Source organism: Saccharomycopsis crataegensis, assembly GCF_037102585.1.
Source record: "Saccharomycopsis crataegensis DNA, jcf7180000000073, whole genome shotgun sequence".
NCBI lineage: Eukaryota > Fungi > Ascomycota > Saccharomycetes > Ascoideales > Saccharomycopsidaceae > Saccharomycopsis > Saccharomycopsis crataegensis.
In genome coordinates, this window is record NW_027043820.1 from 1,590,501 (window position 1) to 1,614,014 (window position 23,514).

The 23,514-nt window shown below is 37.4% G+C and overlaps 12 protein-coding genes across 12 annotated transcripts; 4 read left to right on the forward strand and 8 right to left on the reverse strand. All coding sequences in view use genetic code 12, as the record gives it.

Annotated features, from left to right (window-relative positions):
* Nucleotides 1-247: 247 nt before the first annotated feature.
* PIB1 (phosphatidylinositol-3-phosphate-binding ubiquitin-protein ligase) lies at nucleotides 248-1,303 on the forward strand (the record flags this gene model as incomplete). The annotated part of the gene is made up of 1 exon (XM_064995057.1): nucleotides 248-1,303. One exon carries the CDS (start codon nucleotides 248-250, stop codon nucleotides 1,301-1,303), a length of 1,056 nt encoding a protein of 351 aa, XP_064851129.1.
* A 437-nt stretch (nucleotides 1,304-1,740) lies between these two features.
* On the forward strand, nucleotides 1,741-1,965 carry DAD4 (Dad4p; the record flags this gene model as incomplete). Its single annotated transcript, XM_064995058.1, has 1 exon — nucleotides 1,741-1,965. The coding sequence occupies one exon, from the start codon at nucleotides 1,741-1,743 to the stop codon at nucleotides 1,963-1,965; it is 225 nt and encodes a 74-aa protein (XP_064851130.1).
* Nucleotides 1,966-2,523: 558 nt separating this feature from the next.
* Nucleotides 2,524-2,823, reverse strand: NOP10 (snoRNP complex protein NOP10; the record flags this gene model as incomplete). Its single annotated transcript, XM_064995059.1, has 2 exons — nucleotides 2,524-2,540; nucleotides 2,646-2,823. The coding sequence occupies 2 exons, from the start codon at nucleotides 2,821-2,823 to the stop codon at nucleotides 2,524-2,526; spliced, it is 195 nt and encodes a 64-aa protein (XP_064851131.1).
* A 318-nt stretch (nucleotides 2,824-3,141) lies between these two features.
* On the forward strand, nucleotides 3,142-5,388 carry SWA2 (auxilin-like protein SWA2; the record flags this gene model as incomplete). The annotated part of the gene is made up of 1 exon (XM_064995060.1): nucleotides 3,142-5,388. One exon carries the CDS (start codon nucleotides 3,142-3,144, stop codon nucleotides 5,386-5,388), a length of 2,247 nt encoding a protein of 748 aa, XP_064851132.1.
* Nucleotides 5,389-6,758: 1,370 nt separating this feature from the next.
* On the reverse strand, nucleotides 6,759-7,397 carry DASC09_014580 (uncharacterized protein; the record flags this gene model as incomplete). Its single annotated transcript, XM_064995061.1, has 1 exon — nucleotides 6,759-7,397. The coding sequence occupies one exon, from the start codon at nucleotides 7,395-7,397 to the stop codon at nucleotides 6,759-6,761; it is 639 nt and encodes a 212-aa protein (XP_064851133.1).
* Nucleotides 7,398-8,194: 797 nt separating this feature from the next.
* On the reverse strand, nucleotides 8,195-10,447 carry DASC09_014590 (Zn(II)2Cys6 transcription factor domain-containing protein; the record flags this gene model as incomplete). The annotated part of the gene is made up of 1 exon (XM_064995062.1): nucleotides 8,195-10,447. The coding sequence occupies one exon, from the start codon at nucleotides 10,445-10,447 to the stop codon at nucleotides 8,195-8,197; it is 2,253 nt and encodes a 750-aa protein (XP_064851134.1).
* Nucleotides 10,448-11,722: 1,275 nt separating this feature from the next.
* DASC09_014600 (cyclin family protein) lies at nucleotides 11,723-12,919 on the forward strand (the record flags this gene model as incomplete). The annotated part of the gene is made up of 1 exon (XM_064995063.1): nucleotides 11,723-12,919. One exon carries the CDS (start codon nucleotides 11,723-11,725, stop codon nucleotides 12,917-12,919), a length of 1,197 nt encoding a protein of 398 aa, XP_064851135.1.
* Nucleotides 12,920-13,582: 663 nt separating this feature from the next.
* ELG1 (Elg1p) lies at nucleotides 13,583-17,197 on the reverse strand (the record flags this gene model as incomplete). Its single annotated transcript, XM_064995064.1, has 1 exon — nucleotides 13,583-17,197. The coding sequence occupies one exon, from the start codon at nucleotides 17,195-17,197 to the stop codon at nucleotides 13,583-13,585; it is 3,615 nt and encodes a 1,204-aa protein (XP_064851136.1).
* Nucleotides 17,198-17,573: 376 nt separating this feature from the next.
* Nucleotides 17,574-19,517, reverse strand: LSG1 (ribosome biogenesis GTPase LSG1; the record flags this gene model as incomplete). The annotated part of the gene is made up of 1 exon (XM_064995065.1): nucleotides 17,574-19,517. One exon carries the CDS (start codon nucleotides 19,515-19,517, stop codon nucleotides 17,574-17,576), a length of 1,944 nt encoding a protein of 647 aa, XP_064851137.1.
* Nucleotides 19,518-19,789: 272 nt separating this feature from the next.
* DASC09_014630 (epoxide hydrolase) lies at nucleotides 19,790-20,650 on the reverse strand (the record flags this gene model as incomplete). The annotated part of the gene is made up of 1 exon (XM_064995066.1): nucleotides 19,790-20,650. One exon carries the CDS (start codon nucleotides 20,648-20,650, stop codon nucleotides 19,790-19,792), a length of 861 nt encoding a protein of 286 aa, XP_064851138.1.
* Nucleotides 20,651-21,197: 547 nt separating this feature from the next.
* On the reverse strand, nucleotides 21,198-22,193 carry PET123 (mitochondrial 37S ribosomal protein mS26 PET123; the record flags this gene model as incomplete). Its single annotated transcript, XM_064995067.1, has 1 exon — nucleotides 21,198-22,193. The coding sequence occupies one exon, from the start codon at nucleotides 22,191-22,193 to the stop codon at nucleotides 21,198-21,200; it is 996 nt and encodes a 331-aa protein (XP_064851139.1).
* Nucleotides 22,194-22,449: 256 nt separating this feature from the next.
* Nucleotides 22,450-23,406, reverse strand: DASC09_014650 (phosphatidylinositol-specific phospholipase C; the record flags this gene model as incomplete). Its single annotated transcript, XM_064995068.1, has 1 exon — nucleotides 22,450-23,406. One exon carries the CDS (start codon nucleotides 23,404-23,406, stop codon nucleotides 22,450-22,452), a length of 957 nt encoding a protein of 318 aa, XP_064851140.1.
* Nucleotides 23,407-23,514: the final 108 nt, after the last annotated feature.

Here is a 23,514-nt window from a genome sequence, read left to right on the forward strand (position 1 = left end):
GAGATGATCATCCCGTTTACGTTCATGTCAGGGGGGCGGTTTTCCTTTGTTGGTATACGGGTATACTGCTGTTATTTATCTTGTATTTATATTGTATTATTTTTTTTTTAATCCTACTTTTATTTTGTGGAGGAGGGATTTTGTGTGTGCTATTGGTTTCCCGCTGGTGATCTTAAACGCTTTGCTTGGATAAAATCTATATCTTCCTGCTCCAAATTTTAATGTCCTTACAGTTTTTTTTTACACCATGAATGTGTCATCTGGAAATAGTATCACCGAAGTGCCAGTATGGCAGCCTGATGAGGAAGTCACGGAATGCGCGCTCTGCCATGAATCATTCACATTTTTCTTTCGAAGGCATCATTGTAGAAAATGTGGCCGAGTAGTGTGTGGATCATGTTCGTCGAAACATATCAATTACCTACCAAGAACGTATGTGGTTTGTCCTCCTACTCAGATTTTCTTGGAGAGTCCTCATGTTCCTCATCGGACTTGTGATGAATGTTCAGAGGAATTGGAAATGATTCGCCACGCATTAGAAGAAGCCACCACCATTACTGAGGATAATCATCATAGATTATTATTGGGCAATGCCCAACAACAACAACAACAACAACAACAACAACAACAACAACAACAACAGCAGGGCTCTGGATTCACAACGACGACGGTCCCGGTTGACGTTTCGAGAAAAAACAGTGATGTTAGAGAATCGACTTATGCAGTGCAGAATGAGAACGATTATTGTCCAATTTGCAACGCCCGAATTGCAGAGTTATTGGAAATCGATAAGCTGGAACATATCACCGAGTGTCTTGAAAAAGCGCAGTTTTCCGGATCTCCTGAAGTATCAAGGTCTCCTAACAGGATGATCGTGTACCGATTACCCAAGAACTTCACTGGGGTGTCGATATTATCTCCTAGCCGTCGATGGAAACCACTGTCAAGAAATACTAATAATAATAATAAGGAGGAGGACGAGGACGGGGACAATGGCGACGATGCCATCCTTACTGCTGCATCGGTTGATAGTGGTGGTGGTGGTATCCATGAACAATTGGACAACCCTCAGAAGTTGATGTCGCATGAAATCATTCCAGAAGAAGAAGAAGAAAACAATGATGATTACAATGATGATGATGTCGGGTCGATCAATGAATGTTGTATTTGTTTAGAAGAGTTCCATCCGAATGATAAGGTTAGCAGACTAGAATGTCTATGTATGTTCCATTACAAATGCATCACCGATTGGTTCAGAAGAAGCGGTCCTGGAGAATGTCCGGTCCATGCGGTGCATTCATGATATTATTCGATGAAATAAATATTTTGGTTATTTATAATCCTTCATGCGTCAAAAAGGAGGATCCGTCCGTATGTATCTTTTGGACTTTTGACAGCTTTTTTTTTTTTTTTGTTCATTTTTTAATTTTTCTTCTTTTCAATTCCTGGGGCTCCTTTTATTTGTATGGTCAATGCTATTTGCTTTTCTTTTTGTTTTTCATAATTAATGATATTGTTGCTTGTTACTATTATTACTGTTCTTTTAAGATAATAATAATGTTGTGAGCAGCGATAAGCGCACGCGAAGACACTAAAAAAAAAAAATAAAAAAAAAAAAAAAAAAAATACAAAAACAAACCAATAATTATTAGATCAATCATTGTCAACCAAATCTTCTTCTTGTAAATTCTATCTTACGATCGTTCCCATTACTTCCATTTACGATCGTTTAAAATAAGCATGAACAACCCAAACGACGAGGTCCATGCTAATAAGCTCTCGGCGATTGTGGGGTCGTTAGAAAAGTTGAACCAATCGGTGTCTACCGTCAACAAACTACTAGAAGAGATTGTTCAAGAAAATCACGAAACAGAAATCATTTCCGAAATCTGGGAACATTACGATAAGGGAGCAGAATTGATGTTACGATCACAGAAATTGTCACAGCAGTATCAAAAGAAATAATGGTAATTATGTTCGAGCATGAATCATTGGATAGATAACATCCATCCCAAAAGAGGCTTTTTTTTTTCACTATATTTATTGACACTATTGTTTATTTAATAACAACTGTGATGGGTTCTGGGATTCCAGAGAACTATAAGTTTTTTCAGAACCATTTTTATATACTGTCTACAACCACGTACCATGGAGGGATAAATTATATGAAAAAAAAAGCACACACATTAGGATCCTAAAATACAAAACCGGAAGATGAAAAATAAGATAAAATGAAGAAATATATACGGATTCAAAGAAAAAAAAATACAAGAAAAAAAAAAAGAAAAAAAAAAGGAATTACGTCTTGAGATTTTCTAGTCCCTTCAGAACCCTCATACTATCCTTGAAATGGTATACGATGATGGTTTTTTTTCTTGCATTGGATATTATTGCATAGATACCACTTTCTCTGTGGGATTCAATAATCCACTTTGGAACTTTGAGCAACTAGAAGATGAATTCCCATTTCCTCACTTGGTTAACATATGATACAATAATTCCTTTGCTAATACGCCATATAACTTAGTATTTGATTGGTTCTATTCAAAATGTTAGTAAACATGTTCAATAAATAAATGCTGTTTGTATAATAAGTTATCTCAAAAAGAAAGACCAGTGTAGATAATAGTACCATTCACACATACCTTGTTGAGTTGGAAGCAAACCGTATCTTTTCTTCAAAGTGACTCTTTGTCTAGAGTACTTGTCGTCTGGGGAGAAACGGGCTGGGTGGGCAGACTTGGTGATTTCACCAGACTCGGTGAGTTTCTTGAGAGTGTAAACACGCTTGCCGTCGGCACCAATAGTGTACATCAAATGCATTTTGACTGGATGAATGGGATAATATGGGTATTGGATGGGTGGAATGGGTGATACTTAGCAGCCTGCTTGGTCAAAATTACAAAAAATTTTCCCTTTTGGAAAAAAAAAAAAAAAAAATAAAAAATTCGATGTCCCCGGAGGTCACGCGACACGCGACTTCCGGCAGGCATTTTTTTTTTTTTTTTAAATTGTTTTTCCTTCCACCTCATCATCAACCACTGATTGTCATGATTATTGCAAGATAAATAGATATATGCCCATATTATAGAAAGAAGAAGAGAAATATACATACATACATACATACATAGACCACCAAAGATGTCAAATAAGGATGCGTTTGCCGATCTTTTCTCTCCCAAGAAAAGAGATCTCTCGAAGATGTCTTTGCTAGAACAACAGAAAATGTTACTGAACAACAAGTCCTCCACCTCCACCAATAACAATTCCTGGAATCGTTTGGATTTGTTGCAATCATCAACAACCAGCAATTCCATCCCGGGATCTGCCACTAATTCACGAAGCTCCACTCCCAGTGTTTCCATGAATATCCTCAGTCCGCTGAATCGATCATCGCAAAGTATTAATAATAATAATAATAATAATAATAATGCTTCGACCACTGATTTGGACGATATATTTGGACTAGGGATTGCCAATTCTCTGACCACTGTACAAAATCTCAATAAAAACAATAATGGCAATTCTTATGGATTGGTTCCTCAAAAAAATATGGGGTTTGCATCTCAACCATCATCCAGCAGTGTCAGCACTCTGAATAGCAACTCACAAGATATAGACTCATTATTTTCAGTATTTGATGATCTCCCAGTGCAACAACAACAACAACAACAACAACAACAACAATGGCACAATATTGAAACTCCAGGCAAAACCACCCCACAACAGACATTTGATGACAAATCTCATCAATATTCTTCATTGAACCACCAAAAACCAGATTACGACACTATACCGTCGAGACCATCGTCTCGCACATCCAGGTTCCGGGATACGTCTGCCGATGCTGATGATGGCAGAAGACCCGCACGGAATGGGGTTTCAAATGATGATCATGGTAATGGATCTAAAAATGTTCACCAACTCTTTGATACCATGGCGGAGAAATCAGGGGCGATGCCCGAAGATTTGAACCTGATGGTCAACGAAATCTCTAATGAGTTGTTTTCTACGGCGACTTCGATATTCAATAAAGGGAAAAATGCGTTGAACAAAAACATTGAGAAATACCAAGCTCAAAGAAAGGCAGAATTGGGGGGCAAGCCTGCGTGGATGTACCAACAAGCCCAATATAAAAAAAACGGGTGGAAAGAACAAGATGAAGAAGATGCCATTGATTTTGATGGCACCGTGATTAGAGGGTCTAAGAGTAAGAATGGTGAAGAAGTTAGACATCAAAAGTTTAGTGATCCACAACCATCTGCAATACAACCAAGAAGAGTGCCACAAACCAAACCGGAAAGACCACAAGTTATACAACCACCACAAATAGCAAAAACGCAACCACAACCAAAGGCCAAACCACAACCACAACCACATCTTCGCCCAGAGGAAGTTCTTGACATTTTCAGCGATTTGTCAATTCATCATGGTCCAACAACTAATCAAGCCCCTGCAATGTCCAAGACTAAAAGAAATGAACCATCAATTAGCAGCGCCAACTTGACCCGCTTCAGACAATTCCGTACATTGGGGTCCAATTTCTTCAAAGAAGGGAACTACACTTCGGCTTTAACCAATTACGAAGACGCTTTGAAACTATTACCCCCAGGCCATACCCTTCAGATCATTGCTTACTCGAACTTGACCATCAGTTATTGGAAAGTTGGTGACATTAAGAGCGCCCTTGATAGTGTAAACCAAGGGTTATCAATGATTGGGAATCGGTCGCTTGACGAAGTGGTGGAAGATGAAAAGTCGATCAAAGAGTTTTATCTCAAGATGAATACCAAAAAGGGAGAAATCTTGGAAAGTATGGAAAAGTACAAAGACGCTCTCGAGTGCTATAAATTGGTGTTAGAAAATGGTGGGGCTAGCAAATCGGTGATCGATGCTAAACGCAGATGTATGGAAGCCATTGCTCCAAAACCAAAACCAAAACCAAAACCAAAAACCCCAACTCGGACAAATAATTCTAATAATAATAATACTAATAATACTGGGACAGCAGCAGCAGCAGCAGCAGTTCGCAAAATAAAAGAAGAAAATGTCAAAGCAGAAAACTTGGAACAACAAAAATATTTACTCTACGATAAGGTCGATGCTAAAGTGGGACAATGGAAACACGGTAAGGAAGACAATATTCGGGCATTGTTGGTATCGTTGGACACGATTCTTTGGCCAGAAACTAATTGGAAAAAAGTGGGGCTTCCTGATTTAGTTATGGACAAGAAAGTGAAAATCAACTATATGAAAGCGGTGGCCAAGACTCATCCTGATAAAATTGACAAAAATGCCACGGTGGAACAACAATTGATTGCCCAAAGCGTATTTGTCACATTGAACAAAGCATGGGATGAGTTTAAAAAAAAGAATGGTCTTAACTAGACGATGGGAAGCATAGACAGACCATGGCAAAACCTGTTTTTAAAAAAATTCTTTTCTTTTTTTTTTTTTTTTTTTTCATCTTTTATAATAATCTATTTGTAATACGATAATTATTAATGAATGTTAATTATTGGGTGATCGATCTCCTAGTTTTTTTATTGGACCCTTGAAATGTAATAAAAAATAATTGTCAAAAATGGATCATAAGAGATTTTTTTGGTAAAACCGTTTTGACGAAATAGGATAATTTTTTTTTTTTTGAGGTACGTACTTCCATCTCTAATTAATGGGATAGTTTTTGTCGTCGCGTGAACCACCGACCCAATCAATCAATCCATGGAATACTTTTTTGTTGTTGTTGTTGTGGAACCACCGATCCAATCCATGGTTAAGTGAGGTGAGCAGTAAGTAGTTGCAACCCAACAACGACCGGAAAGGACCTCCTCAGGGATTTGGAATGAAATACGTTAAAAAACCAGAAGATCTAAATAAAGAACCATGAACGATATAACTCAGGGAAGAAGGGAAAAAAAAACAATCAATGAATCTACCAGACAACCACGCATCTCAATATATAATAATATATTAATTAAACACTATTGCATTTCTTTTCTTTTCTATTTGATCTGGAGTATCGCGGATCTGATGAATAGATGGATGTGTGTGTGTGTGCCTGAATTAATTAATTTTCCGTTTTTGGCGAATGACCATCTCCAATTAGTAACTCTCAACCGTCTGCACTCCTTACATTTTGGATCCCTGCAAAAAATTATTTATAAATAATAATAGAAACCCTAAAGTTGATGATAATAGAGATTACAAGGTGTTCTAGATTGGGAGATCTGATATTACCCTTTTTCATTGAGTATTGTGCTGTTTTTGGGTGATTCTTTATGTCGATTAGTTATGCAAAATTGGCGTGACGGAAATCCCAATAGAGAGAGAGAGAGAGAGAAAGTCCACTATTGATCTATTTTACGAGTAAGTGTAGGAAACCATAAAGTAGCAAAATGATGAACCATATAATATATATTTAAGTGAGAGATAAAAGGTTTGATCTATACATCAAAGAAAACGAACTGAAAGAAGAAGAACTGAGAGAAAAAAGAAGAAAAAAAAAAAGTAATTGGGACCATCATTCAATGATGGAATGATTGAAAAGAAATGAAAATAATAATAATAATAATAATAATAATAATAATAATAATAATAATAATAATAATAATAATAATAATAATAAGAATTGATAGATCACGATTGGAAACCAGCCCAATCCATTGTCAGAAAATGAAGGCGACAACATAATAATAATAATAATAATAATGAAAAATCCTTTTCCCCAAAAAAACATTACTCAGGTAAGTAAATTCTTAGTAGTACCCAAAATAGTCCGAAGAATAAGTAGTGTTAACCCCAGTGGTAGTATTATTATTATTATTATTAATGGTCAGATTACCGTACGAATCAAGTCTTTCCATGGCTCTGTCGATGAACAGACTAAGAATGCTCAAATCAGACGCCAAGTAATCAATGATCCAATCGTACAATTCATCAGCCCCCGTGGTGGTGGTGGACGAGGAATTGGAAGAGTAGGAGGTCATGTTCATGTTGGTGGCCCTGGTATCGTTTCCTAAATCGTCAATGTCAAAGTCCATTGGAGAAGAGACCCATTCATTTGAGGAGGAGGAATAGTCAGTTGGGTAAGCAGAATAGTATGTGTTATCAGTGTCAGTTGGATAGTAAGAGTCGGTATTGTCGCCAGTATCGGTTGGATAAGAAGAGTCAGTGACATCACTACCAGTTGGTGAGTAAGCTGAGTCCGAATCAGTGTAAACATAGTCACCATATATGCTAGAAGCCATCACTGGATGACTAGAAGAAACTTTCAGCGAAAAAACTGTTGTGGCCACGAGAGTGCTATCATCACCGATGATACTGGAAATTGGGAGTGCAGAAACAGTGAAGGCAATAGTAGTGGCTGCCACTGAAAAACCAGATTTGAACAACATTATGGGGGGAAAAAAAAAAGAAAAAACACAAAAAAGATTGAATTTATTTTTTGAAGATGGAAGAAGAACTATGGAAGACAAATAAAGGTTTGGCTTTATATATATCTGACTGATATCTAATATAAAGTGTATAAAAAAAAAAATACTTGATTTACATAATTCTCCAAGTACTTTTATAATAATAATAATATTACTAGGAGAGGGGGGCAGTGTCAACCAAGTTCAACTTCAAATGGCTTTTGTTCTTTCGTGGCCATAGCCATGATTAAACATTCCAAGTATGGTATATATGGAATGTGTTGGTTTGATCATAAACTGTCATAACCGGCATCCATGTCAAAAAAAAAAAAAAAAAAAAGAAATAACCCGCATAAGTAAGTAGTAAGTTTGGCTAAATTATTGGAGGAGGAATAATAATAACAATAATGATAATAATAATTATAATAATCAGTATGGTAGTTGCTAAAAATATCTTTTGAATAAGCCTCCTTTTCCCTTATAAGGCTTCTCTGTTATTTTCTCCCAATCCTTCATGTTGGGTGGGAATTTTTTGCGCCATGCATATATAGATAGATAGATAGATAGATAGATAGATGTTATTACAATGAAATATCACAAATGAGAAGAAATAAAGGCAAAAGCATATAAAATAAAATAAAATGAAATAAAATGAAATAAAATAAAATGAAATAAAATAAAATAAAATAAAATAAAATAAAATAAAATAAAATATAAAAAATAAAATAAAATAAAATAAAATAAAATAAAATAAAATTGAAAATATATACACACCGATTTCACACAGATAAGGTTTTGGAAAGATCATGTAAGTTTTTATTGAACACCATCACTTCAGGACATTCAGTTTTCCAATGGTCGAACACCGCGACGGTTTTCATCATTTGTTCGTGTAATTTTGTTTGGTCTAAATATACACCAGGGAACCCATAACTAATTAATATCAATACCACACAGGCAAGGTAGTCATCTCTTATTCTTGCCCAGCTGTCCTTATTTCTGACAGCATCACATACCGGATCAGAGAATTGGCACGCGATATCGGTGAGTTGACGCAAAATCGAGGAGATCGATTGATCTTGGTGGGTGGATTCCCCAATATGCAGCGATTGCAACGCCCGATATAGTACTGGGATATAGATCCGTAACTTGAGGGCCTGGATCTTGAATTTGATTTGTCGCATTAGACATTGAGGAAGCATATTATTATTATTATTGTTGGTGGTGGTGGTGGTGGTGGTAGAGGAGGAGATATCGGAATTGAGTTCGAGGAAAAATTTCTTAATCAGGGGTATGGTGATGATATCTATTCGTAGTTGAACTTGCTCAATATAATTTCTCACCCGTTTTTTCAATTCGTTTATTTCAAACCCGTCCCAACGGCGATGCGGCCAAGGGGATGAAGAATAAAATACTTCGTATACCGAGAATTCGATTCTCATAAGGGAAAGCTCAAGCAGATGAAGCATATGGATTGTAGTGTAGGTATTTTCATCAATTGCCAAAAGATTCTTGTCATCATAGACGAAATGTGGATCGGGCATTCGTGGTTCGGGGTACGATAGAATCCCTGAAGCCATATAGAATGGGGAAAGAAGGTGTTTCATCGAGGTTTCAAGTCGGTAGCAGAATCGGAATAATGGGGGGATTGCTAAAGTTTCTTGGGAAAGATTGATGATATTGAATACTAAACCATTAACTTCGATATACAGTAATAGCTCGGTACAGGCTCGGTGAAGGAAATCCCAGGCCAGCAATGGTTTCAACGTTAATAATTTGAAGATGTGACAGAGAATGTTTAGTTGGACGGTCCATAATGAGTAATGGCTGTTGCCGGGGTCATTTTTAGCGGCGAAAATGTTTTTGGTAGATGATGATGATGATGATGATGATGACGACAACCACCACCACGATGATGATGATGATGATGATGATGATGATGATGATGAGGGTTCATCAACCGAGTGTTTCATGATATTATGTAATCGTAGACCGAGATGGAATGATGAATTGGCAATTTCCAAGATATTGTGGGGTAGTGAATTGATGAGCTGGGGGTGGTCGTCTTGACGGTAAGAAATCAAAGCTAATGCGAGGCACAATAATACTAGTGACAATGGGGTTTGGGTTAGGGAGTACTGACAATTTTGGAGCAAGAACGAGGTATTGATGGTGTTATTATTATTATTATTATTATTATTATTATTATTATTATTATTATTATTATTATTATTATTGGATTGAAATTGTTTATAGGTTATCTTCAATTGGTCGATGGTGGTAGATAATTGATCTAAATTGATGAAGGGTACTTGGGGAAACGCTGCGTTCTTGAAAATTACGAAGAATAAATTGTCAATGTTGGAAAACAAGAAATTTTCAAGATTGATGACGTCCACCAAGTTATGGATATTCAAATACTGATGGGAGGCGGCGGTTGCTGGAGGTGATAAAGATTGGGTGACGGGAGAAGGGTAAATGGTATTATTATTAGTAGTAGTATTATTGTAAGAGGAGGAGGAGGAGGAGGGTATGGGACGACGCACGGGGGTTTCATTCAAGAGGATGATGATTTTCCTGGTATCTAAGGAGCGAGACATGTTGGCAATTAATGGCCATTGGAGAATACTTTCGGTTCCAGTATTCCAGTTATTGGAAGGGATCAAACGGTTATCGATAGAATCGTTGATCCCCAATGCGGCGATAACTTGGGAGACCGACGCTTGTAGCTTTGACAAAGACAGGTTTGTGTCGCCGATTTTGGAGAGGATGGCCAACGATGGGGCATCGAAGGTGGAGGAGTCATTTTTCAACGAGTCGTATACACAAGGGGATTGGTAATCGGAGGAAGTGGCCACTAGCTTGAGACAGTTACCGCACGAGGGCCTGTTGTTGTCACATTTGATTTTCTTTCTACGGCAAGTGGAACATGCGGTCAATGCTCTTTGGCGAGGGTAGTGTTTAGTGGATGGGGGGTTGGGGTTGGGTCGCTGTCTTTTAGTTGCAGGGTCTGTGGTGTAGGAGTTGTACATGGAGGATTGATTATATTGTGTGTGTGTGTGGGGATTATGATGTTATATATCTATGTATCTATATCTATTGTTATTACCAAAAATGAAAAAAAAACCCCCCCCCAATGTGTCTGTGTTTGTGTGTGTGTCTGTGTGTGTGTGTCTGGACAGGTTGGCGGTACCGTTGTGGTGGGTGGTAACTCTGGCCATTAACATATATATATATATATATATATTAATATTATTATTATAATATATCTTGGATCAAAACAACCAGACTCAGCAATCAAGGGGGGAAGTGGTGCCTGGCTGCTGGCACTGTCCGAAAAAACACCTGAGATCACCAAGAGGTGCCTGGCCTGGCCTGGCCTGATCGACGACGGAGAGGGAGGGAGGGAGGGATCTACCATCCATCCATCCATGGCAGTTGGACGTGCTGCTGCTGCTGCTATGATGATGTGCCATCATGGATGTTCGGCAAGGGACAAATTGTTTGTTTGTTCGTTTGTCAGGAAGTTTGCATGTTGTTGGCGACTGGGACTTACTTTACTTTACTTTACTTTACTTTACTTACTTCACTTCACTTCACTTACACGGGAGACCGTCTTTTATATTTTTTCATTTTTTTTATTTTTTGACGGGACACACACACAGAGCAACTGTTCTATATAATATAATATAATATAATATAATATAATATAATATAATATAATATATATATATATATATAAAGTGTATATAATGCAATATAAACAATTTAGTTTAATTATATATAATATATAATAGAATACCCAACACACACACACACACACACAGACGCTAATATAACATCCCCGTCTCACCATCGTCAGGCCCCCCCCCCTTCGATGCGTACACGATGGATGCGCAGACGCAGATGCGCCCGCCCGCCGCGACTTTCTGTGGTCAAAAACCTCCTGCCAAAACAACATCATCATCATCACCAACATGAAAAAGGCACCAACAAACCAACCAACCAACCGTGTAACCGTATGTATGTATGTATGTATATATTGACAGTTATTACCATGCATTTATAATTACATAAATATATATTTATATATATATATATTGACAAGGGCCCTTCTTCATTCCAATTATCATCTATCATCATCCTACTTTCTCTCTCTCTCTCTGTCTCTCCTTCTTCCAAATATATATATATATATATATATTTATATATATTATTATTATATTATATATTATTATTATATTATATATTATTCATTTATTTCTCTCCATCCATATCCATCCATCCCCCCCCCTCTTCACAATAATATGTCCAACCTCCAGGCCCTCCACCACTTTTGCAACACCCCCATCAACAACCAAATGTTGCACTGCTTGGTCAACTCTACCCTCAAGGTATTGCCCCAACCCCCTTCATCCTCCACAAACTCCTCCTTACCTTCGCTATTCACCTTCATCACAAAACTCGTCAAGCACACAAACGTCTTCACCGGCACCTTGATGGCCACCTTAGTCTACTTGAAAAAACTCGGTCAACGTTTGCCTCCAAACGCCATTTCTCAAGAACCTTCGGCTCGCCACAAAATCTTTTTGGCCTGTCTTATCTTATCGGCAAAATTCCACAACGATGCCTCGCCAAAAAATAAACACTGGTCAAAATATACCGAAGGCTTATTCACCACCTCCCAGGTCAACAAAATGGAACGCTACTTGTTGATCTTTTTGGATTGGGACATCACCGTCACCAACCAAGACTTGTTGGCAGCTTGGAAAGACTTCTTGGATCCAATCAAACTCGAATTGAAGAATGTCATGAGATTGAAGACTTTCCTCCACCAACAATCGCCAACCACCAGACCATCTCCTCCAAGTACTAGTGCTTCTCTAAGACACTCGCCAACCTCTCACAGATTGCCAATTCCTTCCCCTGCCACCGCTCACAGACAAATCTCCAGATCTCAATCCACCAATACAAACTTTACTACTACCAACCGTCTTCCTCCTTCAACTCCATTAAGAAAATTCCCATCATTACCCCAACTCTCGTCGGTGTCTCGCAAAAACTTCAACTACAATTCCATTCAACATCTTCGTTCGATGAACCCAACCCCATCGTCATCGTCATCGTCGTCGTCGTCATATTCTTCTTCATATTCTTCTGCTTCCTCCTCGGTTTCTACTGCATCCTCAACTTACACAGAGACGTTTGCATTGTCTCCTCCCCCATCTGCTTCTTCATCATCTTCATCTATTGCCGGTTCTCCAGATTACAGATCTTTAACAACCCCAAAAGCCATTCCATTCCAAAATTATCAGGGAAAATTGTATCCATCATCTCAGCATCAACATCAACATCATCAACAACAATCTACCGAACATTCTAATAATCGCCGTGCTCCTCGACAATTCAATTTACAACCTCAGTTCATTCCGGTGCCAAACCAAAGGCATAAAATTAACGAAGACCCAACCATCATGGAATACGGTAGTCAATCGGTTTATTAAAATCTCTCTCTCTCTCTCTCTAATTTCTCTCTATTCTTTCTTTCCATTCAACTTTGTGTTTGTTTTAATTTGGTTTTTATGTTCACTTCTCAGTGGTGTATTATTATTATTATTATTAGTATAGTTGTTCTTTTCCTCTGTTTTTTACATTATAAATATTATTTTCTAAATCTGGTACTGATTTTTTTTTTTTTTTTTCCTCTTCTTAATCGTATTTTTTGTTTGTACTATATGAATTATTTATTTATTTATTTATTTATTGGCAGTTTTTTTTTTCTTTTTGACACATTTTTGCTCAAAATAGATGTAGCAGTAATTATTATTATTATTATTATTATGATAGATAGATAGATAGATAGATAGATAGATTGGTTCTCCTCCTCTTGTTTTGATGTCATCTTGAGTCGACTAAAAAACATCTCATCTAATCTCATCTCATCTCATATCATCTAGCTCGGTAAGGTGTGGTGTGGTGAGGGACTAGTGCTAGTAGTGCTAATAATCATATTTTTTTGTTGATTGCAAGTACGAACGAACTAACACTACACGATAATATATATATATAAATAATTATTCTTATAAAATATATCTATCATTCATATATATAATATAATACATACATCATTCTCTTATAAAATATACACCATTTCATTCAACAATTAATCATTTAGTTACAATCATCTTTCTAAACAACTCCAACTGATCTTCCACCTTCAAACACGACGTCCCCAATACTCGCTGGTTCATTTGAGGATCCAATTCAAACATCAATGGCTTAACAATCCGCAACCCAATCATATTCTCATACTCCAACGCCGTCGAATTCTCCTGAAGGATTCGGTTCCGTTCATAAATAAACACATTAATATGCGCCAATACCCGTAGCATTGGCCCAAGTTCTAAAAGTATCGCCAGCGGCGAATTGCACGAATACATGATTTGGCATACTTGTTGGTCATTATAATAATAATATTGCGCCATCACCGATCGTCTTCTGGTAATTCTATTGGTGGTACGATATAGTTTCAACTTGAGAAACTCCCCAAAATTCCCCCAATACGCCCGTTTATTGAAACTTTGCAACTTTGTCATCTTCATATAATACAAATTCAGTTCTTCATCAATCGACCGCGGCTCTTCAAAGGAAATCTCCCCCTTTTTATTCAAATTAATTCGATAGGTTTGGTAATACGCCGACAAGTAATGTTTCCGTAATTCAAACCCAATGTTCAACTCGAATTCAAGGGTTGTTGGGAATCCATAATCTTGTTTGATAAATTGGGTCCGGCAGTCTGGATTCCCCATTAACATCTCATCGTCCATTAAATTATTATCATACAAATAATCGTCAATTTGCCCCTTCTTGTTTTCCTCTTCATCATCATCATCATCATTATTTTCTTCTTCTTCATGATATCCAAACTGTAACTTATCAATCATCGAGGTCGAATGTCGACTAATCACATCGGAAATCGATAGCATTTCTAACGTATCACTCAATTCTCGTAATCCCGCCGGTAACTTCTTTTGTTCATCAACCATCATTCTCTTCCGATCATCAATATAATCTTTAGAATACTCGACACTCACAAACTCTGATTTTCTTCGCCAATCACCCAGCACACGCCTCCCACTGGTGGTGCAAATAAATTGCAAATTATTCAAACATTCTCTGATATCCCGGCGATGGGTTTTAATCAAATCTTCAATGATTTGATCTTCAACAACATACCCAAGCAGATAACTCACCATCTTCAAATATTCTTGTAACTCATTACCATCCGCCAAGCTCACCTCAAGATAACTATGCTGCTGGGTAGCAATCTTGACAAGATTCGATGGGATCATCAGTGGATCTCCACACGTCATCACAATAGGTTTACGAGTGATGCAAAGTATCGAGTTCAATAGTTCCCAAAATCCCCGATCTTGTGATTTGAATAATACATCAACATTTTCAAACAAAATTATCCCATTTTGAAACCGGGACTTATTACTATTATTATTATTATTATTATTATTGGCTTGGAAAAAACCACCACCGTTCCTTGGGTGCTTTCCTTGGTGCACCGTCTTTGTAGTACATAACTCTTTCAAGAGTTTCTGCAATGCTTTTTTACTATGTTCTTGATTGGTGTTAATCTCATGAACGTACCCATGTAATTGTTTCACCGACGCGTAAATAGACGAAGTTTTCCCGCACCCCACTGGCCCGGTCACAATCATCAACGGAATATATGGAGTGTGCTCGTCGATCTTTGACAAAATTGGGAACCTGGTTTCCATATCATCATCGGTATTTTCAAAAGTCTCGGAATCGGCCACCACAAAGTCGTCAAGTAAATAATTGTCATTGACGACATTCTTTTTCTGTTTGCCATCAAATAACTCTTTCAAAAACTTTTGTCTCCAACTGATTTGATAATTTTTCTCTAATAGCTGGAATGAATCTTTCAACCAATAATAAATTGATTCGCTGCATTCAGGGTTGATCAAACAATGTTGATATTGCGTTGGCTTGGTGACTTCACACCATAGTTGAGTTTCTTTGAAAAACTTTTGCTCATCATCTAATAAACTATCTTGAAATCTTGTAAATTTCGGGTTGGAAGCTCTACCAATCTCAGATATTTCTGCATCCAGTAATACAATAGTCCCGCTAGTGTATTGACTTTCCCCAACCGCATCTTGTATCACACATTCATCAAAGAACAGCTGAGAGTAATCGATTGGATACTCGTCACCTGTCTTTATTATTCTCTTTTCTGAGAAGTCTCCTATACTTTTTGGCTTTTCTTCTTCCGGAATAACGTGGAATTCGTCTCTATCCATCCACCTTACCTCCATAAAATTCTCTTTTCGATTCCTCTTGATAACCGCAGTACCTAGTTTATCACGAATCTTTTTGGCCTCTGCGGCAGCTTTGCCCCGGTTATAAACCTCTTGAAAGAAACTGTTTGGGTTCGCTAGTGTTTTGGATATCTTGGAGACACCACCACCACTACTTCCAGATGTATAGAATGGGTTATTAAATGACGAGTCTTGATCGTCCATTTTCTTTTTAATGGATATTGCTAATTCTTTGGGGATTTTCAACGTCAACTTGTCAGCCAATAGTATTGGATCATCATGGATTTCTATTACAGGCTGAGATTTTTTTGATTTCTTTGGTTGACCAGATAACAACTGACGAAGATCGGTCCTTGTCTGACGTTTCTTTGATTTTCTAGGAGTGCTTTCTATCTTTTTCTCCTCCTCCTCCTCTTCTTCTACTTCTTCTTTTTCTTCTTCGACACGTATTGTTTGCGAAGGAGACTTTGGAAATGATAATTCTACCAAAAAGGAATTTTGACGCATTGAGGTACTGTTATTGACTCTTTTATTATTTGAATTCTTTTTGGATTTGATAAAACCGTTCAACGAGGCTAGCCTTCCTATTTTTTCTGGTTTCTTTAATTTATCAGATTGGAATTTCACCACCATCGAATCATCTTGTTTCATCATGCGAGTAGAAAAAGACCCATCGCAATCACTCGAACCATAATCATAAATCATATCATGGCTTTCGTTAAATGAAATTCTCATTCTCTTGTCGGTTGGCATTTCCTCAACGTAGTCGGGTTGAGATGATATTGATATTAATTCATTATTAACACTTATCACGGTCTCCTTTTCTTGAGTAGAGTTCGTCAAATCAAAATTCAAATTCGATTCCCCACGCTCAGAACCCACAAAGGAAATATCGTCATCATTTATGGTACATTCTGAATCAGAATTGAAAGTATTGTTCCCAAGCGGCTCCTCATTATCAGTCTCCACAACTTTTTTATTTGTTTGCCCATTAAGAATCGAAAGTAATGAATGTTTTGGTCTTTTCAATTGCGGTATTACTTCATTATGAAAATTATTATCATGATCTTCGGCATCATCTACCGACAATGTATTCAAAGTTTCAGGAACCGAGTCATAGCCGTCAATATTTTCAGATATTGATGGCTTATTAGTCCCCGATGATGATTTCTTGGATGCTGATCTCCTGATGGGTTTCTTGGCCAGTCGCTGTGGTTTAAGAATATTATTGATCGATGTCCGCTTCCTCTTTCCATCACTAATACCTCTAAATTCTTCTGCTAATTGGTTGACATCCCCTAATGGAATACTTTCATTGGTGATATTCTGGTCTTCTTCACCACTTAGGTCAATTACATCGCAATCTTCAATGATACGCGCTGAGTTATCTTTTCCAACACCTTGAGGGTATTGGCCAAACATAATCATAATTTCAGCACATACGAATGGGTTAATAGTGAATGGATATACTTGGAGATTTGAGACAGCCTGAAGAAATAGAAGGAAGTAATGCTTGACTGCGTTACAAGAATAGTAAGCAGAATTATAGTATCAAAATTGTTATATTTTTATTTTATTTCCTCACGACGCGGTGTGATACACCCCCGATTGTTTTCAGGTCAATGATATAAAAGTTAATGTATTTGGAAAAGTCTATAGTACATAGAAGCCTCAGGAGAGGAAACACAAAACAAAGAAATTAATAATCACAATAATAAAAAAAAAAAAAAACATAAAACATGAACAGTAAATACACATCGTAATAATAAATTGAGAAATTATGAAATAGAAAGAATGAGCCATTTCACTTGACGTTTCTAACCTTAAGCTTCTTCCCCTTCTTATGCTTTTTGTTATTAGAAAATTCGTTTTTTTTGTTATGGAATACTGTGGTTTGAATTCCCTTGATACCATTCAGCTTAAAGAATTCTCTGTTAAGTTCATCACTTGCAGATACCAATGCCGCTTGGCTACCCCCGTGGTAAGAACCGGTGGATTGTTCATTATTGATACCAGCAATATGTGAACTGAAAGAGATCTTGGACAAATCTTTGGCCAAGTCAAATGTTTCCAAATCAAAATTGTCACTGGCATTGATAGCCTGAATAATTTGTTTTCTTCTATTTTCCGACAACAAATCAATAGTGTACAATTCCTTATTGAATGATAACCTTTCATCATAAGTTTTAATGGTGCCATCGGCATTTGGAGGAGGATGGACAAATAGTAATTTCCCATTCACATAATCTTTCAAAACATATCTGGCAGCTCTACTCTCATCAGCACTACCGAACCCTTGAGTCATAAAACCTCTAGCTCTGGCATAAGATGTCAAAAGTTCTTGAGCAGTAGGGATCCCATCACCCCCATCTTCTTCCGATTTGGTTTGAATGGAAATACCGTAAATTGCTTCCAAAAAGAATTTTGGGATTCTTCTGGCAACCAATTGGGTAGGACCAATCGACTCACGTAATTGATCGATTGGTAACACCCCGTTACAAACCAATTCAGCGTTGGTATGCGCAAAGTTAGGGAAAACTAACCCAGGACAATCACAAAGAATAATGTCATCAGATAACAAAATTGTTTGGAAATGCTTGGTTTTACCTGGAGTTGAAGATACTGAAACCTTCTTAGCACCTACCAAGGCATTAATGGTAGACGATTTACCCACATTAGGATACCCCACCAACCCAATTTGTAATTTTGGCTTTTCTCCAGCACTCAAAGGTAAAGTCAAAGGTTCTGGAGCTTCACTAATGAACAAGTCTTCCAATTCATCAATTGTCAAGATTCTCACTTTTTCTTCCAAATCTTCACTCTGGGTGTTGAAAACTTTCTTTTCCTGCTCTTCTTCATCATCATCACCATCATCATAATTATTTTTGGCTTGCGCAGGTGTTGAGAGTCCCAATCTGATATTTTCTAACTCCTCCTTTTCTTTTTCTAAAATTTCGTTAGCTCTCCCCGCTGAGAAAAATGCGTATGGGACATCGTTTTTAATGAAATATTCTGCCCAAGCTTTTCTTTGATTTAAAGATAATAAATCGGCTTTGTTAACTAACAATAAATTCTTCTTTCTGTCATCCAATTCTTTCACATAATGTTCCAAATCAATCGATCTGAACGCTAATGGGTTTCTGGCATCGACAATTTGCACCACCAAGTCAGATCTTTCAATGACTCTCCACAACTGTCTCCACACTTCCAAGTTTCTTTCAAATGGGGTCAATAACAAATCATTGTTTTTCTGCAAGACCGCCAATTCTCTTCTCCATTCCAAGAATGCCTTCTTTTCACGCTCCTGCAACAAAAATTTGCTCATATCTTTAGTCCATTCAGGTCTTCTTGGCACCACTAACTTGTTTTGATTCTTCAAAATTTCTAAGGACACTTCTTTTTCTCTTTCTTCACTCAATAAATAATTGGTCCCGACAGAGCTGGTTCCAAGAATTGTCATTTGATTTCGCTTGACAGCGGTGAAATCTTTATTGGCTAACTCGGCACTGTTCAAAAAATCATCAATATGGTTTTCTTGGGTGATAGATCTCAATTTCACCCAGTCATCTTCCTTTTTGTCGGTGGCGAAACGAGATTCCCCATCCGGTAAGATTTCAATGTTATTTTCTTTTGTTCTTTGGTAAATGATCGCTTTACCCAAACCAATGGTGTTTCTCTGCTTGTGATGCACCGGTTTTGGACCTTTTGGCGCCTTCCATTTCTTTGGGGGTTCTTTTTGTGGTGGCATATTCAACTCAGGATTCTTTAATACCGGAAGTAATCTAACTAACAGGGTCAATATTACTAATGACTTTTGTTTGTATAACGAGAGAAAAAAAATTTTTTGAAGGAAAAAAAAAAATTGATGCGATGATTTACACGTGATTTGTATAACACACATATATTTGGTATTTTACATATAAGTAACTACATAAATCTCTTTTTTTCAACTTCCATACATTAATTTGAATATACAGATATATAACCATCTTCAACAAAAACTACACAACTTCCTATATCTCAAAAACAGTTCAAGATATCCTCAGCAATCTCAGTCGCGTGGGTCTCAAGTGCAAAATGCCCAGCTTCATAATACTTCACGTTGATGCCCTGGAAATCTCTCTTGTAAGCTTCTGCCCCTTCTCTTGTGAAAATGTAATCATTATTACCCCAAACAATCAACATTGGTAAATGGTTATGGCTCCTGAAGAACTCATGGAACTTAGGGTACAACTCAACATTCTTTCGGTAATCATAAAACAAATCAAATTGAGTCTGGATTTGACCCGGTTTTCTAATTAGGGCAACATCGGCAACAATCGGCAATGGATCAACAGAATTCTTATCCTTCATACCGATATAATACTGATCTTCAACATTCTTTGGATTTTTAATAAACTGCTTGATGGCATTTGTGAGCTCAGGGGATGCGTCGGGTCCGGTATCCCATAGTTGTTTAATTGGTCCCCAGAATTTCTCATTCAAACCTTCCTTGTAGGCATTCCCATTTTGAACGATAAAACCTTTGACTTTATTTGGATTCATGAGTGCCAATCTCAACCCTGTTGGAGCACCATAGTCAAATATGTAGATGATATAATTCTTAAGATGCAATTCTTCAGTAAAAGATTGGATAGAAGCAGCAATATTATCAAAGGTATAGTGATAACCAGCAGCAGGTTCAGTGAACCCAAACCCTGGCAAATCTGGAGCAACCACATGAAATTTTCCCGAAAGCAAAGGCATCAAGTTTCTGAACATATAAGAAGAAGTTGGGTATCCATGAAGTAGCAAAACTGTTTGCTTTTCAGAAGACCCTGCTTCTCGATAGAAGATTCTAGAGCCGTCTTTAACGTTCACCTTATTAACTATTGTAGACATTTCGGAAAAATCAGTCTAATAATTCAGTAAAGAAATGAAAAAATAACAAATATTATTTCTGAAGGGACGGAGCAACCAATATATAGCTGATTTTTGCCTTCTCAAATGACAACCATCATCCAAACGCAAACGGATGCATCTATGACACTCCCCACAAAGCAACAAATAAAGACACTGTCAATATTTTTTCGCAATCTATTCCTTCTGAATACCAGATACCCCACATATAGATAATTGTTGGGTATAATTTGGTAAATGATTAATGTTCTTTGTCGTTGCTCTTTGTCTGGAATTTGTAGAGGATTGGCACAAAAATGCCATCTAATACACCTCACCGAGAAAGAATTCCCAATAGTATGATCTATATATTATTTAATAACTGAGTACTCATTGTTTCTGTTGGTTACAAAAAAATCAAAAAAAAGAAAAAGAAAACGAAACAAAGAAGCTTGTAAATCGATAGTTATTGTATTAACACTGATTGTATATATTTACAGTATAAAAAGAGTCAATATGAAGACACGGAAGTTGAATAACAGTGGTTAAATTAATTGTCCAATGAGTTGAGAAGCTTTTCCTTTTCCTTATCAGATTGTTGTTCAACCTTCTTGTTCGCTTCTTCGGCTAATTGTGAAAATTCACCGGATAAATTGTCTTCAATTTCATAAATACCTGGTCTCGATTCAAAAGCAGAACCAAACAACACGTAATTGAACTTATCGTTGACCTTTTCCATATATTTGTCTTCATACTCTGTAAAGTCTTGCAACTTTCTGCGTACCCCAGCTAACACACTGGCATAATAGTCAGAGTTTTCGAAAGCCTTATCAATGGCAAGGGCCAATCTTTCTTCATCTATCACGAAGTTTTCTGATTCGTAGTACAAATCTAATAAGTTTATGGCCTTATTTTCCTTCACTTGTAATTCATGAGTCAATCTATTTGATTTTTTCTTCAATCTCAACAGCTTGTTTTCTTCAGGAGTTCTTTCTCTCATTATAGGACCTTCCAAGTAGCTTTCGATGGTTGGTAAGGTCAATCTGGTGGTTTGCGATTCGAGATCCATCTGTTTTAGTTCCTCGGCCTTCTTGTGTTCCTGTGCCTGCTTGGTTTTTTGTTTAGCGTCTTCTTTGTGTAATCTGCCTTCTTCTTCTCTTAAGGCTTCAATCAAATATTGTTTTCTCAATTCACTTCTGATCACCTTATATTTCTTGGCTTCATGGCCTTGCTGGGTCAACTTAGCCAACTTTTCATCGATATTTAGTTGGTGCTTTGGCAAGATCTGTGCCACTCTTTGTTCGAGGGTGAAGGGTCTAGGGATTTCCGGGTTTCTTGTTGACCCTTTTGGATGCGGAATATTTTCGGCGTACCCTTGTGGATTTGTACGATCGACAACCACTGGCTTGATTGGTTTCTTGAAGATCTGACGAGGGGAAGGCAACACACCGGACTTGCCCCCGTATTTCAAAACACCTTTACCCATGACTTCTGTTGTTTTTTTTTTATTGGTATCGATCGATTTATTGAGTCTGACAATCACCATTTCGTCCTTTGAAAAATTTCTTTCCTGAGAAAATTCACCACATTAATTTCAAGGGCGGGTAACAACAGAAGTTGACCTTACTTCCAGTTATCTCTCATGAATTATATATAAAACATCATTTTATAAACATTCTTTTAATAAATGGCTTACAGATATAATGTGATATAAGTCTACCAAATATTACCAATTTCTAAAATCATCTGTCCTCCTCCTCCAAAAAAAAAAAACAAAAAAAAAAGATATGACGAGAAAAAGTCTAAAAGTTTTGAGCAACCAAAGCCCTAGGAATGTTCCAATCGTCTTTGGAAGCATAATCAATCACCACAACACCACACCCTTTACCAAATGAATCAACTAACCCATACTTAGTCAAACCCTCAGTAATCTTCTCTGGCCAACACGCAGTATCAAAGAAGTTACTGGCAGAACAAAAGTTGACAAAAAGTTTATCATCATGGTCCCGGCAATAATCGGATGCTCTTTGGGCCTGTTCCTTGACATACTTGGCCTTGGCCTCAATATCTGTGGCCTGCTTAACATCGTAGAAGTCTTGAACACTAAAAGACCCTCTGTCGTCGCTTGTAGTGTTATCGTTCCAGAAATGAGCATCGAACCCAAAATGACCATTTAAATCAGAATTCTGAACCCCGAATCTTCTGAAAAGAAAGATCTTACCCCTGACATCCCCAAGTCTTGGGATATCGGTATTCAAGTAGTACTTGTCTTGATGGGGCTCGACGTATTTTTTCCAAAGCAAGTTTGGAAAATCATCCCCGTCCCATGATCCTTCACCTTCTTGTTTGATAGAAATCATCACACATTCAGATGGATGACGGCTCAAGAAATCGTAAACTTCATTTAAAACTTTGTCCAAATTGGTGGTGTTTGGTAATTTGACGGGGAAAGTACCGTGGACGACGTACAATTCACTCACGTCTCTGGAAGAACTGTTATTAGGAGATCCGGTGATGGTAGCGGTAATAGTCGAAACCACTTTGCTAAGAGGTTTTCTCCCGGATCTGATGTCAAGGAAACGGATGCCATGTTCTAATTGTTGGGTGACAGAGGCATCTTGACATTGCACTGAGGGTAAGGAGGTGTGGTACGCTTCACTGTTATGAGTTCCTGGGATGGCAAGTTTGGATAGTTTGGTGTTGTCGTCCACCCTTTTTTGCCATTCGACTAAATCATCAATAGAAGCTAAGTTGACCATCGCTAGATACTATATTATCACTTTTAATTTAGTAAGAGCTGCTGGAGATAACAGGTAAAAGGTGACAGAAAGAGTCCAAACTGGTAGAAAAAAAAAAAAAATGCGGGA